This window comes from Lycium barbarum, chromosome 8, assembly GCF_019175385.1.
Source record: "Lycium barbarum isolate Lr01 chromosome 8, ASM1917538v2, whole genome shotgun sequence".
NCBI lineage: Eukaryota > Viridiplantae > Streptophyta > Magnoliopsida > Solanales > Solanaceae > Lycium > Lycium barbarum.
Window position 1 is genome coordinate 124,431,744 of NC_083344.1, and position 17,466 is coordinate 124,449,209.

Below are 17,466 nucleotides of genomic sequence, written 5' to 3' on the forward strand. Positions count from 1 at the left end.
TATTACTTATCATTATTTGTATATTATCAAAATTTACATGGGTACCGTAATTAAATAGAACTTAAACTCTTAAAATAAAATCTAGAAAACTTAAGTTACATACAACATTAGCAACATCGATGCATTACAAAAAGACCACATACTATACTACTACCACTAATAACATTAAACTAGTGCGCATGCATAACGTAAATGAAATCCTAACCATGGTTATTACCCCAAGACTGCCTTGGAATGCTATGGTGATTATCTATATCTGGCTCCATTTCCGGTGCAAATAACTTTTCCTTTGTCTCGTCCACAGAACCCGCTCTAGATTTGCCTCTGGCTACGTCATCGTCGACACCTGATTTCGTCGATACCGTTACTGCCATCTTCCTGTTTATAGCAATAACGGAGTCTGTTGCCATAATTAGAGAAAACATAAACAATACTACTACGATTTTCATTGTTATTTTGTCCAAAATATTTGCTTCATCAAATGCCGTATGTTGGCGATTAATATTTATAGGGGGAATTGGGTAAGAAAGAGTAGATAAATATCAGCTGGGTGAGCTACAAAATATCTGAGTTACTGTGGGATTTAATTCCACCTGTGATTGCTAAATCCAGTGCTCCACTTTTTGCTACCTATAGATATGTTTTAAATTTTAAATGGCAATATATGATCTGTTAGCCAATGGTACAGAGACACCTCTTAGTGATAATGTGAGCCACTAGATATGTACCATCAATTAAGTTGTTGAAATATCCTAACTTACTATTATTGGAAGTTTTCGGAGTGTATATATATTGATCTAATGTAAAATTTTATGCAATAATAATCAGGTTATTTTAAAGATAACATAGGTAAAATTAAATGGAAGGAGTAAACACTCATTCCGTTGACGATATACATAACTTAAATCCTAAACATAATTAGTCACTCCTTTTCGTGCATTTATATGAAGTTCAATACGCATAAGATATGCAACTCGAATGATATTTTAAGAGAGACGTTATAAAGAAGATTAGGAATGAACTACATAGAAACTTCTACAGGGAAAAGAGACAAATGTAGAAAGAGAACGTGGGAATTTTGTCTAAAAGGAATGTGTTGTGCTGGCATCATAAAGAGGAGGCACTTGTAATTATGTTTTGTATCATTTTGTTCGTTATGATTTCCTTAACCCAGTGCTTTCTTACGTATTCTAACCCTCTGTTTGGATGGTTGTTTCGGTGGTTCATTAATGTACAGTATGGTATGGTACAGTATGATATTGTATTGTACTGTATTAATGAATATAATATTTGAATAGACTGTATCGTTTGTTGTGGTTTAATAACATTTGTATTGTTTGGTTTGACTGTATAGTATTGTATAATAACTTGTAAGTTTACTAAAATACCCTTAACTCTTAATTAGAAATAATTTATATATATTAATAAAACTCAGGTAAAGAATAAAACAGGAACTTTAAATAAGTAGGTAGTGGGTGGGGGAGGGGTGGGTGGTGTGAGGTGGGTGATTGTGAGATGAGAGTGGGGGTAGTGGGTAGTAGGGTGGGGGTGGGTTGGGTAGTGGTGAGGGGTAGTGGGTAGGGGTGGGTGTTGTTGTGGGGTGGGGTTGGGCGGTGGTGAAGGGTAGTGGGTGGTGGTTGGGGTGGTAGGGATGGGTGGCAGAGGAGTGGGGTAGTTGGGGTGGGGGTAAGTGGTAGCGTGGGGCAGGGGTAGGGCTGGGGGTGAGTGGTAGGGTGGGAGTGGGGTGGGGTGGGGTGGATGGTGGAGGGTGAAGGGTATAATAGAGAAATAAAATACGTAACCACGAAAAAATCACCAAATCCATGGTTTCAAAAATTGGGACTTTTCATGGTTATATAACCATGGAATGAACCACGGGTTTACAACACCATACCACATAATTTTAAGAATAATGGAAACAAACATGTTTTCCTAGAAAACCATACATTAATGAACCACGGGAAATCACCATCCAAACAGGGGGTATAGCTCAGTTTCAGGTTTAATATATAACCTCAGCAATATTCACCATTTCATCATTCAAATCTAAGCTAGCAAAGACGGAAAGGCAGATACAAATTTTACAGTTTACTATAATTTTTATAACTATACTAAATTGATATATAATAATAACTAAATATAAGTTGAAATTTATTTTATTGAAAAATTGAAGACAAGCCCTTTCGTTAAGGTAAAAACCTTTTCAACAGAATTAAAAAAAATCTGGAATCTATATATTAAGTTACAATTTTTTTAAACCATTTGCATCAAAAGGTTCCTAATAAAGTATACAATTTTACCCTCATTAATCAATTTTATCGAGAAGGATTACTATTTTAGGTCAACAGTTTGATAGCGAGATTTCGGTTCAAACTTATAATTAATTTGTCTTATGGCGTGGTATATCTTAGTGAGAATGAGATCTTTTTAAATATGTATAAATATTTTAGTAAATTTCATATACATACTCATGATCTCATAAAAACTATTTCACGTGACATTTAATCCCAATGTAAATCAAACTGAAAAGAACACCCACGTCCATTACACACAAAATAATTACCCTTTCAATAATTATCCTTTCATGTCCCCCTTACTTTTATACCCCTAAAACTATTTACTCTTACTACACATTGTAGGTTTTGTAGGTAATTTTCTGTGTTTTCTTTTTTATTTCTCTACTTCTCATCTTTTTTTTTTCTCCTTTTTGGTTCATTTATTTTTTCCCAAATCATACCATTTTTTATTTTCCTTTTCACCATAATCTCATTTCACATTTAATTCTAGCTCCTTTTTTTTCCTTTTTTTTCTATTTTCTTTCTTTATTTCTTGTTCCTTTTTTAATTTCATTAATTTCTTTTCTTTTTTATCTTCATAATCTAATTCAATTCACCTTTTTTGCTATTTTTATTTGTTCTTTTTTTTTTTTTTTAATTTATGGTGATTTTCATTTAATTTTTTTCTCGTTTTCTAATTGTATTTTTTAAAATTGTTTTTTTATTTATTTCCTATTTTTTTCATAATCTAATTCTACAAACCTTTTGCCTCCATTATTATTTTTTAATATTAATAAAATGGATAACTGGTATATTACTTTTTTTATTTATTTTAATTTTCTATATCTCAAAAAATAATTTATTTTAGTATATAATAGATCAAAACAATAGCAGCTGAAGTATGCTGTTGCAGTATACTATGATACCCGCAAAGTATATATCATACACTGACAGAGTATCATACAGGACTGATGATTCATTCCTTCAAGACAAAACACACTGTCCTTTATGATACCAACCTGGTCATAAGTATCATAGTGCACTGCTTCATCCCTTCAAGAAAAACACAATTCAATCTTCCATGATACCCACATGATATATAACATATACTGAAAGGGTATCATAAAAGATTGATTCATTCCTTCAAAAAATACTATCCTGTCCTCTATGATACCCACATGGTATATCATATACCGATAGCGTATCATAGATGACTGGCACTTCATTCCTTCAAGAAAAATATTCACTCCTTTATGATATCATCCTGGTACATATCATCTACTGATAGGGTATCATAGCAGGCATATTCATTACAATATTACTCAGTCCTCTATGATGCCCACATGATATATATCATATACCGATAGGGTATCTAGAGGACTAGTTCATTTATTCAAGAAAAACACTCTTCAATCCGCTATGATACCCACATCATGTTATATATCATATAGTATATACTGACAATGTATCATAGAGGACTGGTTCATCCCTTTAAGAAAAACACAATTATATTCTCTATGATACCACATGGTATATATCATATACTGATAGGATATAATGGATGGTTGACCCACATGATATATCATGTTTTCGCAAGATATCATAGAGGGCTGATTCATTACTTGAAAAAAGAGCTCACTCCTCTATGATACTCACATAGTATATATCATATACTGACAGAGTATCACAAAGGATTGGTTCATTCTTCAAGAAAAACACAATTCATTTTTATTTTTTTGGCAACCAAAAAAAAAAGAGTTTGACTAGTGACTCATTTACAAAAAATAGAATCATATTTTAAATTCTCTCTCTGTTTCAATTTATGAGATATAGTTTGACTATACACGAAGTTTAAGAAAGAATATAGTAAGACTTTTGAAACTTGTGGTCTAAACAAGTTATAGATATTTGTGCGGCTGTAAATCATTTCATTAAGTGTAAAAGCGAAGTTTCAGGTTAAATTATTTTTAAATATGAAAGTAAATCATTCTTTTTGGACAGAAGGAAAAGAAAAATGAATCACATAAATTGGACAAAGAGAGTATAAGTTTTGTTTTCATTTGCAAAAACTAAATAAAGTATAAACATATGTTTTCTATTAATTTGGAGTTTAACAAATAAAGTTGTGACTTTAGTACTGTCTTTAATTTTTTTTTTTGTAATTTAATTATTTAATCTAAAAATAGTTAGTTAAGGAAATAATCCTCCAAAAATAGGAGAAGAAAAACTAGTAATTCTAACTTTTGAGAAACGACTATGTGGCAGGGGCAGGAAAGTAGTGGCTTAAGGGCATAGAATGTGTGCAAATGGCTTGTGGCTTATTAATACTCGTGGGCTGCATTTTTATTTCTAGAATAGTGAATCCATTTGGATGATGTAATCCTTTTTTGGGGTGGTATTTAATTTTTTTCCCTTCAAATTGGTGGTCTTTAATTTTTATCTTTCGCGTAATACCTTGAGATTCTGGATTTAAACTCGAGCTTAGTAAAAAAGAAAAAAAAATCGTAAGGCATGTTTGGATTCACAAGGTAGAGTTTTGCCTTCAAATTGCATGCAAAGGCCTTGCGAATCTAAACTTTACCTTGAGATTTTGTTTAAATTTGACTGAGCGGGGGTCGAATACGAAATCAAGAAATTATGAGCAAAGGATAAAAAATAAAGACCACCAATTTGAGGGCCAAAATTAAAGACCACCCCCAGCGTAGGGCAATCCTGCAAATTGACCGATGTAATTAACGGAGAAGGATTACCGATCTTGTCTCTCATTAAACATACGGGTATGTCGAACGAGTAGGTATGTAACAATTTTTTGCGCGGATTGTCCTTTGAAGGTACTCGTCTTTAAGTTTTGTCCTCAAACTGCTGGTCTTTATTTATTTTTTCCCTTCGTTTAAAAAGGCTGAAAATATCTCGAAGTTTTGGATTCAAACATCACTCAGTCAAAAGAAAATTAAAAAAAAAAATCGGAAGGCAAGTCTTTGCAAAAAGTCTGCCTTATGCGGCAGAGATTGCCTTAAGGCATAACTAAAGTCAGTCTTATGCGGTAGACGTTGCCTTAAGGCATAACTAAAAGTTTGCCTTATAAGGCAAAGTTTGCCGTATCCGGCAGACTTTCAGTTATACCTTATCGCGAACTGCCGCATAAGGCGCACTTTTCGCGAAGCTTTGCCTTACGATTTTATTTTTATTTTTATGACTAAGCCTGAATTCGAACCCATAACGTCGTGGTATTTTAGGCGAAGGATAAAACTTAAAGACCATCCCCAAAGAAGGGAAATCGTGCAAATTGTTCAGTATGTAATTAATTTTGGTGGGGGTAAATAGTTTGATGTTCGTGGGTATGTTGTGTTGTTTTCCCTACATTGTTTTTGCTCGGAATTGCCCTTCTTTTGGGGTTGTCTTTAATTTTTATCCTTCAAATTGTTGGTCTTTAATTTTTATCCTTCGCTTAAATAGGTGACTGAAAATACCCCGAGGTTTTGGGTTCGAACCCCGCTCAGTTAAAAAAAAAATTGCAAGGCAAAGCTTTTGCAATAATTCTGCCTCATGCGGCATACTTTGCCTTAAGGCATAATTAAAAATTTGCCTAACAAGGTAAAGTCTGCCGTCTCCGGCGTAGGCTCTATTTAAATTCGTCCGAATAGGCATAAGCTCATAGAAACCTATGCCTTGCGAAATTAATATTATTTTTTACTTTGTTGGGTTTCAAACTCAAACCTCGAGGTATTTTCAGCCACCTTTTTGAACAAAGGACAAAAATTAAAGACCGGCAAATTGAGGGTCAAAAATTAAAGACCAGTCCGTATGAAGGCCAATTGTGCAAATTGCCCTTTTCCCTAAATCAAATTGAGTGGGCTTCGACCTTTTAAGAGACAGTGGGATGGGCTTGCCTCAGTCCTCACGACAGTTTCTCCCTTATATGCTACTGTGAGCTTAGCTTATGACTAATTTACAATAATGATTTTGAAGGTGGGAAATTTGGAACTTTTGATCTAAAGATGGGTAAAACTTCTAGTCTAGCTTTACAAGTTTTAACTTTTGAACTTAAAAATTTACGCAAAAAGTAAGAGGAAGTCAAAAGTTTAAGATTACCCATTTGAGTGCAATTTCTTGCATGCTCTTATAGTAAAATTGGTAGACGCGACATTAATCCTTTTTTTAAAAAAAAAATTTCGAATTAATAGAATTCTTTAAAAATAAGAATTTAAAACACTCACCAGAATAAGCTAATAGCAGGTTTTATATTTCTGCTACTTGACAAAATTAAGAATAGGAGCTGAAATTAATAGTGTGGTATGAATTATCCACCAAACCAAATATAAAAAGAAAACAGCCGTAATTTGGTTCTGATGAAATTTGGTCCTGCGCTCCTAGTCGGCCCAACATTCTGGAAGAAATGTAGACCTTAGATTAACCTAGAGATTGTTTATCTTCTTCTTTTTCTTGTAAATAAGCAAGATATTCCATGGAGATAAAAAGAAAATGAATAGAGCCCCTAATTTTCCATGCCATGAAGAAAATACCTACCACCAAGAGATGTGATTGAATATATGGAATTCCTTCGCACTTGCTCATAGATCTCGAATTTAAACTTTCGGAGGAGAATTTTGTATAGGGAGTGTGATTCTCCCCTTATACAAGCCCTATGAGACGCTTATTTGGACTAATTATACACATGAGTATCAAATACCGAATGGTTAACCATAACGAAAAAATTGCAGGAAAAATGATTAAGGAGTGGGGGTACTTGCATTTATGCCAGTTTAAAACTGAAGAGAATATACCATATTGGGCCTAACTCACACTCTAGATTGGTAATAAAAACCGGAAAAAAAAAGGAACCGAAGAAGGAAAGAATTTCTTAGTTCTTTGACCCAAGACCAGCTGAATGGTGTACTAGAGTGACTATTTCCCCCTTATCTTCTCCTTTTTGGCCTTTCGGCTATTACTGATTGAATTTTTTTTAAGTAATATGTTAGAAAAATAGATTTTAAAAGTGGAAAAGAAATAATCCGGCTTTGATAGAGTAATTTCTGTCCTTAAAGAATTTAAGTCTCCCACTTCGTTGCTGTAGGGATGGTGGCAGAATTCCTCTAGAATTTTACAAAGCCTATGAAATTCAAGTTTCAGCAATTAACTTGAATATCCCACAAGAACAAAATTGTGTTTTGTAATCAGTATTTAGAAAAGAAGAGAAGAAATCTGTAATTGTACATTCTTTGTTTTGAAGCAGTACCAGATATTTATAATACCTTAGGAAGCTGTTCGCAGCAGTTCAAAGATGGCTTTTCGTAACAGACACATCCTTTAGGAATATGCACTACAGCCATAATCCAAAAACGTTTTAATTAATTTCAGACTTAATTATTATTTTTCCCTTTGAACAGAGTAGCTTTCTTTTTTCTCCAAAGTTCATTCTCTCATATATTTCCATCAACACTAACTATTCCAACAATTTCATGATGTTAATCAACAGATGACGGGACAATATAAGTGATGAATCTATAAAAGTGATAGCCATAAATAAGAAGCGTTAAGTTGTCGTCCATATTCTCAATTGGGTTTTTGTGGATATTCAAAAATTTCAAATTATGGTAGGGAAGCATCAATCAAGCATGCATTTGTGGAACAAAGTTCAACACTTAGTAGGCGTTTGGCCATAGAAATCAAAAACTTTTTCACTTTTTTTAGAATTTTGGAGTTGGAGTTGAAGTTGTGTTTGGTCATACTTTTTGAAATAGTATTTTTTTTTTATTGAAATGTACTTGTTTTGGGTTGTGAAAAACAAGTTTTTCTTGTTTTCAAATTCCAAATACAAGTATTTGGAATTTTCATGATCAAACACTAATTTTTGAAAAAAGTGAAAAAAAATTCCGAAAAAAAGTGAATAATTCTAAATAATCCTTATGGCCAAACGGGTCCTTAATTTAAAAACAAAATAGGCTGAATACATAAGGAGACCCTTAAACTTGCAACAATTTTCCTCCTAGACACCTGAACTAACTCTTATTTCTATTGAACACCTAAACTATTAAAAAAGTATACCAATTTAACACATTTTGCTATATATCATATTGTGTGTAATACACTCTCCCGTAAGAGACTAAGAGAGTAAAACTAGAAAGTTTTTTTTATTTTAAAAAAAAACTTTTTAGTTTCAACTTCTATCTTCTTCAGCTATTAACTGCCGCCACCATCTCCACCACCATAACGCTGAAAATTAAGCCCCAAAAGACCAGATCATTTATACGTTTTAGCTCCCTATGCCAATCATATCCTTGTACCTGAGAATTGAATCCATCCTCTGCAACTTCAACTGTTGTTTGAACTTGTTGATGAAATCATCTTCTTTCGCGTCAACTTCATCGTCTCCATCGCTTGTCTTAGCAGTCCTCTCCTCTGTAGTCGCCGGCGGCCAAGCTTCCACAATTATTTTCCAATTTTCTTTTACTGCTAATGTGTGATTTTATCATTAGTCACATTATTATGTAAGTGGCAAGTGAATCTCACACATCTAGCATTTTAACTTGCTACAAAAATGTGTTAAATTGGTACATTTTTTTTAGTAGTTTAGGTGCACAATAGGAAGAGTTATTTTAAGCGTCTGAAAGGAAAATTAGGTCAAATTTAAGGGTCTCCCTATGCATTCAACCAAACAAATATATTTGACAATAAAGTTTATTCGTTCTCTGTTGTACTTTAGTACAGCTCAATAGTATTTAGTGTATTTCTTATTAATTTATCAAGTTCATAAACAGAATTTGAATATGTAGAAGCTTGTAGGAAAATTCCCATTTGACCACCAGATAAAATAAAAATTTCAAGGATTACAAGCATTTTCTAGAGTAGTTAGCCGTGACAACTGAGGGATGACTCAGTGGTTAAGCACCTCCATTCACGATCGGTAGGTCCTGGGTTCGAGTCACAGTGGAGGGGAAGTGTGGAAACACTATAAATCCTCCTAAATGGGAGAGGAAAAAAAAAAAAAAAAAGTAGTTAGCCGTAGCTTAGACTATATATAGAGAAGGAGCATATATTATTAATTAATATTATATAGAGAGAGAAGTTATGTCCTCGAGCCAACTCTTGAATGATGGATGTTAAAAGTATGAACATTCTAATTAAATCTCCAAGGGGTTCGTCGGAAAGGGCATTTGACACATATTTTCTTGTGTATATATGAATGTTTATACAATCTAATCTGTAATAATAAGTTTTAGTTAGTACAACTATTTCTACTAAATTACTAATTAATGACGATCATAATAATTTGCATGTAATTATCTTACGATGTAACCTAATTGTATGTATAATTAACTTTTTCCGCCTAAGACTCATGAAAACTCGATTTTAAAACACCTTTTTTAAAGACCATTCAGTGCACGTTGACTAGTCTTGAATGATAGGCCTTCTAGAATGGTCAAACATGCATGGTCTTACTGGCTCGCGTTACACCTTGCGCAAAGGGCTGAAAGAAAAAGAACTCCCTCCTTTCCAATTTTGTGGAATCTTTCGACTAGTACGAAATTTAATTAAAAAGAAATAAAAGGTATCATAAATATGTGGTTAAAATAAGAATTAGATATCTATGTATTTATAAATTATTTTATAAAGATAAAAATATTATTTTTAAATATAAAAAAATGACAATTTTTTTTAAACAGATTAAAATACAAATTGTATCAAATAAAGTAACAAATGGAGTAATAAAAAGGAAGACGCGACATTCATCAATGATGTTTAGCAAAAGAAATGAGGAAAACTAGTAATCAGTGGCACCCCAGATTTTTAGTAAGTGGATCCACATATAAATTAGTAAATATATGAACATATTAAGGGAATTCAACATATATATATATATATATATATATATATAAATTAACCTCATATATATTGTATATAGTAGAATTTTCCAACGAAGAAATTTCAAATGATCCCCTTGCAAATTGTCCAAGCCAAGTGCGAGCGAAGGGTTCATCGGATCCCCTTAGACAAAAAATGACACTGTATAAGTGTATATTAAAGGTTAAATTATGTTTTATGTATATATAGTAATAAATATTGACCCCTTGGATTTTTCCTGTGTATACTTTTTCGTATTATAAACTCTCTTAATGAAAATCCTAACTCTGTCAATGCTTGAGCCTTAGCTTCGCTCCTCGAGTAATTAAGTTACTGATTTCCATTTCTTTTTCCACAAGTTGTAATTTTGTCGCCACGTGGTCTTTGGTGTTGTCCAATGAAATTAGAAAGAAGAAACTCATAGGAAAGTCTCATGTGGCAGCCACATAGGAAAATACACACAGCCACGATGCCAACTACCATACACGGTCTCTTTACAAACTTATATTTCTATAGATCTCATCTATATAAAGCCCCGGTAGATGACCCTCTAATTATTATCAGAATCAATCTTACATTTTCTTTCACCAAGAGGAAAAAAAAAAAAAAAAAGTAGCAATTCTAACAATGAGGGAACAGAGATATTTGTCAGTTTTATTCATTCTTTATTTCGTTATCTTCTTCTTCTCTGCTACATCCATTACAGCTCAAGAAGTTGGTAAGTGCTGCAACACTTGTGTGCTCTTCGTATTTAAGAAAAGGGACAGTCCGATACATTAAGCTTCAACTGTGAGGCGGAGCAAGAGTACTGTCACTGAACCCCTAGCTTTCCTTGAAAAAATTAGCGTAGTATATTACAAGATCAAAATTATTTTTATGTAATGTAGTAAATGTTCGAATCCATTTATCTTCTTAGTGTGTTTACTTTTTTTTTTAAATCCCTCTAGTTCTGGCTCCGTCATTGATTATGAGGAGGGTCCCGAAAAGTCATGACACAACATTGAATCCAGGCTGCATATGATAGATTCAATGAGGTCTAAGTATTTTCCCGGACCTCACACATAGCTGCAATAATGGTCGTAATGAGATTCAAAAACTTACTAGAATATCACACTTAGAGATTTGAAAACCCTTGATCCACCTAAAGCAATTTTTGAATTCTACTTGTCATGATTATACTAAAAATTTCTCTTATGCCGTCACTGTTTATATTTATACAATATAACATTTTTCATGAAGGGAATTCAATTGAATCTCTTCGCGGTTCTACATAACTTTTGTTCCTTGATAGTTGGAGATTAGTGCACCGAACTGTCTTTCTATTACGTATTACATTATCTTTTTTATAGTTTGATTAATTTGTTATTGATATTTGGTTTATGATGTTTGTGATTTCGTTTAGAGGATGAGAGGGAGTTTGATTATGGTGGAAAAAGTGAGAAAGGTCCAAAAATGTGGGGAGAATTGAAGAAAGAATGGGAAGCTTGCAAGAATGGAGATATGCAATCTCCTATAGATATGTCCCATGAAAGAGTTAGAATTATTCGAAAGCCAGAAAAAAGGCATTACAAGCGACACAATGCTACTGTCAAGAATAGAGGCCATGATATTTCGGTGAGTTTATATTCTTTAATTATATCTTAATACCATCATTCATATCTCAAAAAATTAAAATGCATATATATTGATTGAGATTAATTTCGAGAAATTTATATAGTTGTGTTTTTGGATGCCTGTGTTTGGAAAAAGGATGTTGTTTGGATTTTATGTTTAAAAAATAAATAAATTATGCATGAGTTATAAGATTGACAAGTTTCTTTATGAAGACTATTGTTCTAGAGATTTGATTTTGTGGCAAGAGTGTCGAACCTACCATATGATTTAAACGTGCATGTCACGAATTCAAACCTTGTTCCAACTTTCGACACAAAAAATTTAATATAATAAAAATGGAAAAATAAAATAAAAATGCATGACCGTTAATTATCCAATTTCAAATTGTGCTTAGTTGTTTCCATTATTAAAAAAAAAAAAAAAAAGCCTTCACTCTAAGATTCAAGAATCTCAATCTCGATACATTTTTATAACCAACCATGTTTTGTCGTCACATTCGTGATTTGCATTTCCATATCGCTTTGAATTCCTTGATTATCCTGTTTTACTGTGTCGCTTGCATTATTTCATTGCAATATCGTTTTAAATCTTTTAACCTTATCTGACCCCCTTTTTATGCTTCTATTGAGCCGAGGGTCTCTCGGAAACAGCCATCCTACCTTGGTAGGAGTAAGGTCTGCGTACATTATACCCTCCCCAGATCCCAAGATGTGAGATTTCACTGGGCTGTTGTTGTTGTTGTTGTTGTTTTGTCGTCACATATTTGTTGGTATTCTTTCAATTAATTTTTCCAATTTCGTCATATTATATATGCATTTGTTAAACAATTACTAGTATCCAATAGATATTACTCTCACAATATGCCACTTCTTTTTTAGATAAAAAATAGTCATTTATTTATGTTTCTAATTAAAAAATAATTACTATCTGAATATTCAAATTTGAATAAAATATTTCATTGTCAAATTTAAAACTCCAAAACAATAATTATTTCTCCAAAACAAGCTGAAAAATACTATTCGACGACTTTTTAAGTTTCTTCTGTCCAACTACCTGGCCTTTCCTTCTTACCGAACAGGCTGCTACTAGTACTAACCCAACAAACAAAATACTTTTATATAGAAATTTATTTGTAATCAACCTAATAAAATCGGACTATATAGTAGATATTTTGTTACACCAATTATGCATGGAAATTAAACATTTTTATATATAAAATATAGCTGTTGACAACGTACTAATCGAGTAAATGTGCTAGGAGTTTGCCAATAGAAAAAATAACAATTCTGAATCGTCCTAATTCAAAATTGCTAATAATCGAAGACGAATCATGCTTTATTTTATTCTTCGTATTTTGAGAAAGTTACACGCACTTCTATAGTTTTAAAGATTCTAACGGACTTTAACCTCTCTTTTCCCTATACAAATTTGAACTTTTGTAAGAGATATCTATATCATCACCTCACATTTTAGGAAAATTTATCTTAAAATATTTTTATTCAAATATATCCATAGGCAAGTATTAATACTATGAAAGAATTATTATATTGACGTATATACTCTTTTTTTTTTTTTTTTTGGTGCTATGGGAAGTGATATAAGTAGTGGGCTAGTGGCAATCGAGAATTATTCTTCAAAAAAGATCTGCTATTCTTTAAAAGATAAATTACTCTTTCCACTATTTATATATAGTTGATCAATTTATTCAATTTAATTTTAATAGTAAAATGGTTATTTATCGATTCGAAATTAGGAGCTAAGCTACGGTTTTAATAGAACCCAGTAGCTTTTGTTCAATCTTATATTTGTAAAAAAATTATTTATATATATCCAAAACTTAAGCTATCTTTTTATAAAGATTCAAAACGCATAAATTCAAAATATTAGCTCTGTCTAAAAATCCCAAGTAATATGGGTGTAGGTACAATGGCATGGTGATGCTGGATATGTTTTGATAAATGGCACAAATTATCCTCTACAACAAGCACACTGGCACTCTCCTTCTGAACACACTGTCAATGGCAGAAGGTAAGAATATATTCTCTTTTTTCTTGGTCCAAATGTATATATACGTATTCTTTTCTTCTTCTTTCGCATTTCTTTAATTAATGTTATTTTTGGGATACTTTTGGTAAGGTATGACATGGAAATGCACATGGTTCACTTAAACGAAAATGCAACAAATTATAAGATTGCTGTGACTGCAGTCCTCTACAAGATTGGCAAACCCGACCGATTTCTCTCTAAGGTAATAAAATTCTCTCTATATTGTTACTCTAATGTCGCGCTGTTACTTTTCGCTTTTCGAAATTCAAATTATGTGAATTTTTATTAGTTTAAAATATATTTTTTCTTCTTATAGATATGAAATGAACTGCAACTTCTTGAATATGTATAATTTTATATTAATATTTTAAATTTATCTAATCCAATTTAGCTTCAAATATTGGTCAAATCCTGAAAAAATGACACTTATTTTGAGACCGATGGTCATGTGTGTGCGTGTCTGTGTCAACAATGTGCAAAAGTATACTTAAGGGCAGAGCTAGAAGGTTACATACGGGCTAAGCTGAATTCATTAACTTTTATCCATATCTTAAGTTATTAACGCTTAATGTTTCTATCGTAAAATTTAGAACCCGTAAAATTTAAATTCTGGCTCCGTCACTGTTTATACTACTTGTCCACTTTATTATCATAAACTCAGCACCCACCCATTTACAATTCTGGATGTGCTTAGATTTGCAAATAAAAAGTTCAATATTCTCCTAGGATTCAAGCTTGTGTAGTCAGAATTAACTAGCAACACGTAAAAAGGAAGGGAAGGGATAACTTTTGATTTTGGTGCATATTACGGCTGACATTGAATATGAAAATATCAATTATTGGTGACCTTGTCAATACATAGTTGACATCGAGGATATATACACTTCAAGTCGGGGAAGAGTAGATTAAACACACCGTTAGCCATAACCATCACCAACCATCATAATTTTAAAATATATTGTTGATATATAGTGTTAGATTATTTAGTATTTTAGTTGCATTTTATATGTATTAATTTTTAAATAAAGCTAAATTTTGCACATTCCAATGTTAAGAAAATGAACAAGCTTAATTATTTAGTGTTCAAGTCTTAAGACAATACCTTAATATTCAGATGAGTAATTCAATTCAGACATCTTAATCTTGATACACATTTTAATATTCAAATATGTGTGTTTTCGGACGTCCTAAACGTAATACAGACTATAATATATATTTAGACGTGTATTGAGATTTAGTCGTCTTAATTTTAATAAAAATAAATGAGGCCCTGTTTGTGTACTCATTGTCACAACACGTATGATGAACTCGGAACCCACCCATTTAAAACTCTGAGTATATACGTGCTGTGCTGAGACTACTGTGAAATAAAAAGTTCAATATTCTCCTAGGATTCAAGCTTACGTAGTCAGAATCAGCTGGTAAAAAATGATGTTTAAATAACACTTAAATAAAAGGAAGTGAATGGATAAATTCTTATAATTTTAATCCTTCTAAGGTTCTAATAGTTGACACTGAATAAGAAAATTTCAATTATTGGTAACCTTGTCAATATATAGTTGACATTGAGTATATATAAACTTCAAGTGGAACAGCATATATTAAACACACCAACTCTTTCTTGCAATCAATAATCGAATTATTTAGCTTAAACGTACATACTGACTCTTTCTTTGCATGAAGTACTCAAATTACCTAATCCTATAACTATAGTTTCTCAATTTTGAAAAAATGTAACTCGATCTGTTGTTTTCTAATTCAAATGGTAATTAACATTTTGTTGGCAGTTGATAAGAAATATATCATCTATGATTGACAAAAAAGACGAAGTGAAAAATGCTGGCATGATTGATCCTAGAGAAATCAAGATTGGCAGCAGAAAATACTATAGATATATTGGTTCACTTACAGTTCCTCCTTGCACTGAAGGAGTCATTTGGACCATAAAAAAGAAGGTAATTAACAACTTGACACTAACTAAGTCCAAATTAAAACCTTACTTTTCTGTTTAATGATGATTTATTTATACTAAAATGCAATTTGAAACAAAATTAGGTACGGACCGTTTCAAAAGCTCAAGTAAAAATGCTTAGAGAAGCAGTTCATGATGTAAGTTCCCTTATCCACAAAGAGTTTTTCTTTAATTTCTGTCAAGTATGTTTGGTATGACGTAACATATTTTCACGGATGATATCTTTTATAGATTAAAAATTATTAATAATATTAGTAAATTGTACTTATTTTGATAAATAGCCATTGGGGATGCAAGATTTTAAGTTTATTGGCTTTTAAATTCACAACCATGTTTTGCTTACTGAGTTCGGAATTAGATTATTTATATGTATTAAGTAAATCTTTTAACACAAATATAGGTGTGGACCAAAGTTACTGAATTCTGCCAAACCTGTAAGTCTGTAACATATACTTATTAGATATGCCTCTGATTAGAATATGATAATAATGTCTCATGTTGGTTTGAGCAAGCGATATGAAATTAAAAGCTATGATAATTGTACGGAAAATGACTTTCGTCCATAAATTGAGAAAAATCATTTCCCATTTTTCCTAGTAACCAAACACCAACAACTGACTTTCTCATGAAATGTTTTTTTTAAAAAGAATGACTAATGTCGTACCAAACACGCTAGTGTCTATGTTGTCCATCGAATGAGCTTCTTTCTTTGTTAATATTAGATAAATTGAGTTCTTTGCTAGTACACTTCGGCATTACTATATATTACTGTCTAATTTTGAATGCAGTATGCTGAAAGGAATGTAAGGCCATTGCAACCCATCAACAAGAGGCCAATTTATCTTATGGCACCAGAGGATACTGCTTAAGACAATTGTTCTTTTCATACTAGCTTAGAAGTAACAGATTAGATGGCTGTTCACTTGAAATTCTCTTGATTGTTCTTATTCCTTTTGCTAAAGCAAAAACACTTGCATATGAATGTTCTTTTCTTTTGCTAAAGCAGAGCGCTTGCTGTCAAGAGAAATGTATATTAATAGACAGTGGCAGAGCCACATATCGGCAGAAAAAAACATTGTTTTTACAAAGTTAAAATTATTTTTTATGTATATATAGTAGATGTTGAACCCCCTTAGACTTCTTCATATGTTTACTTTTTTATATTTTGAACCCACTCAGCGGAAATCCTGGCTCTAATAGACATGCTTTTTCCTTTTTCTGTTTGCCTTTTTCAAAGACTCGAACAAACTTGACATACGAATTACGATTATATCTTAAAATTAATTTGGAATAAAAATGTTTAAACATTTGACGAGGAAAAACAAAGCCGATTTTTTAAGGACACCGGTGTTCGAGCCAACTTGGGGATAACATTGCCCGCCAAACCAAACCATAGGCAGATATTGTTAGGTGTGGAATTGACCAACAAGTCAATTCTTTTGTTCACATAGTCATGATGTAAGCGCTTACCTCATCTTAGTCGTGATGTAAGCGCTTACCTCATCATAGGAAATTCATTCCTATAAATAGGCACACCAAGATCATTTGCAATACACACCAAATTGAAGAAGACAACACATCCCAAAGAGAGAAAAAAATCTAAGAGAAATACTCTTAGTGAAAGGCCTAAGTAAGAGAAGGTCTTTGAGAGAATATTTTGTGGTAAAATTCTTGAGTGTAATTGGGATTGGGGTTGTGAGGTTGAGTGTTGTAAAC

General features: G+C 32.2%; 1 protein-coding gene across 1 annotated transcript; it reads left to right on the top strand.

The window, feature by feature from the left end:
* The first annotated feature begins 10,598 nt into the window (after positions 1 to 10,598).
* LOC132605415 (alpha carbonic anhydrase 7-like) lies at positions 10,599 to 16,874 on the top strand. The gene is made up of 7 exons (XM_060318572.1): positions 10,599 to 10,836; positions 11,521 to 11,732; positions 13,654 to 13,760; positions 13,869 to 13,980; positions 15,566 to 15,733; positions 15,834 to 15,887; positions 16,539 to 16,874. Exons 1-7 carry the CDS (start codon positions 10,746 to 10,748, stop codon positions 16,617 to 16,619), a joined length of 825 nt encoding a protein of 274 aa, XP_060174555.1. The 5' UTR covers positions 10,599 to 10,745; the 3' UTR covers positions 16,620 to 16,874.
* The last annotated feature ends 592 nt before the right edge of the window (positions 16,875 to 17,466 follow it).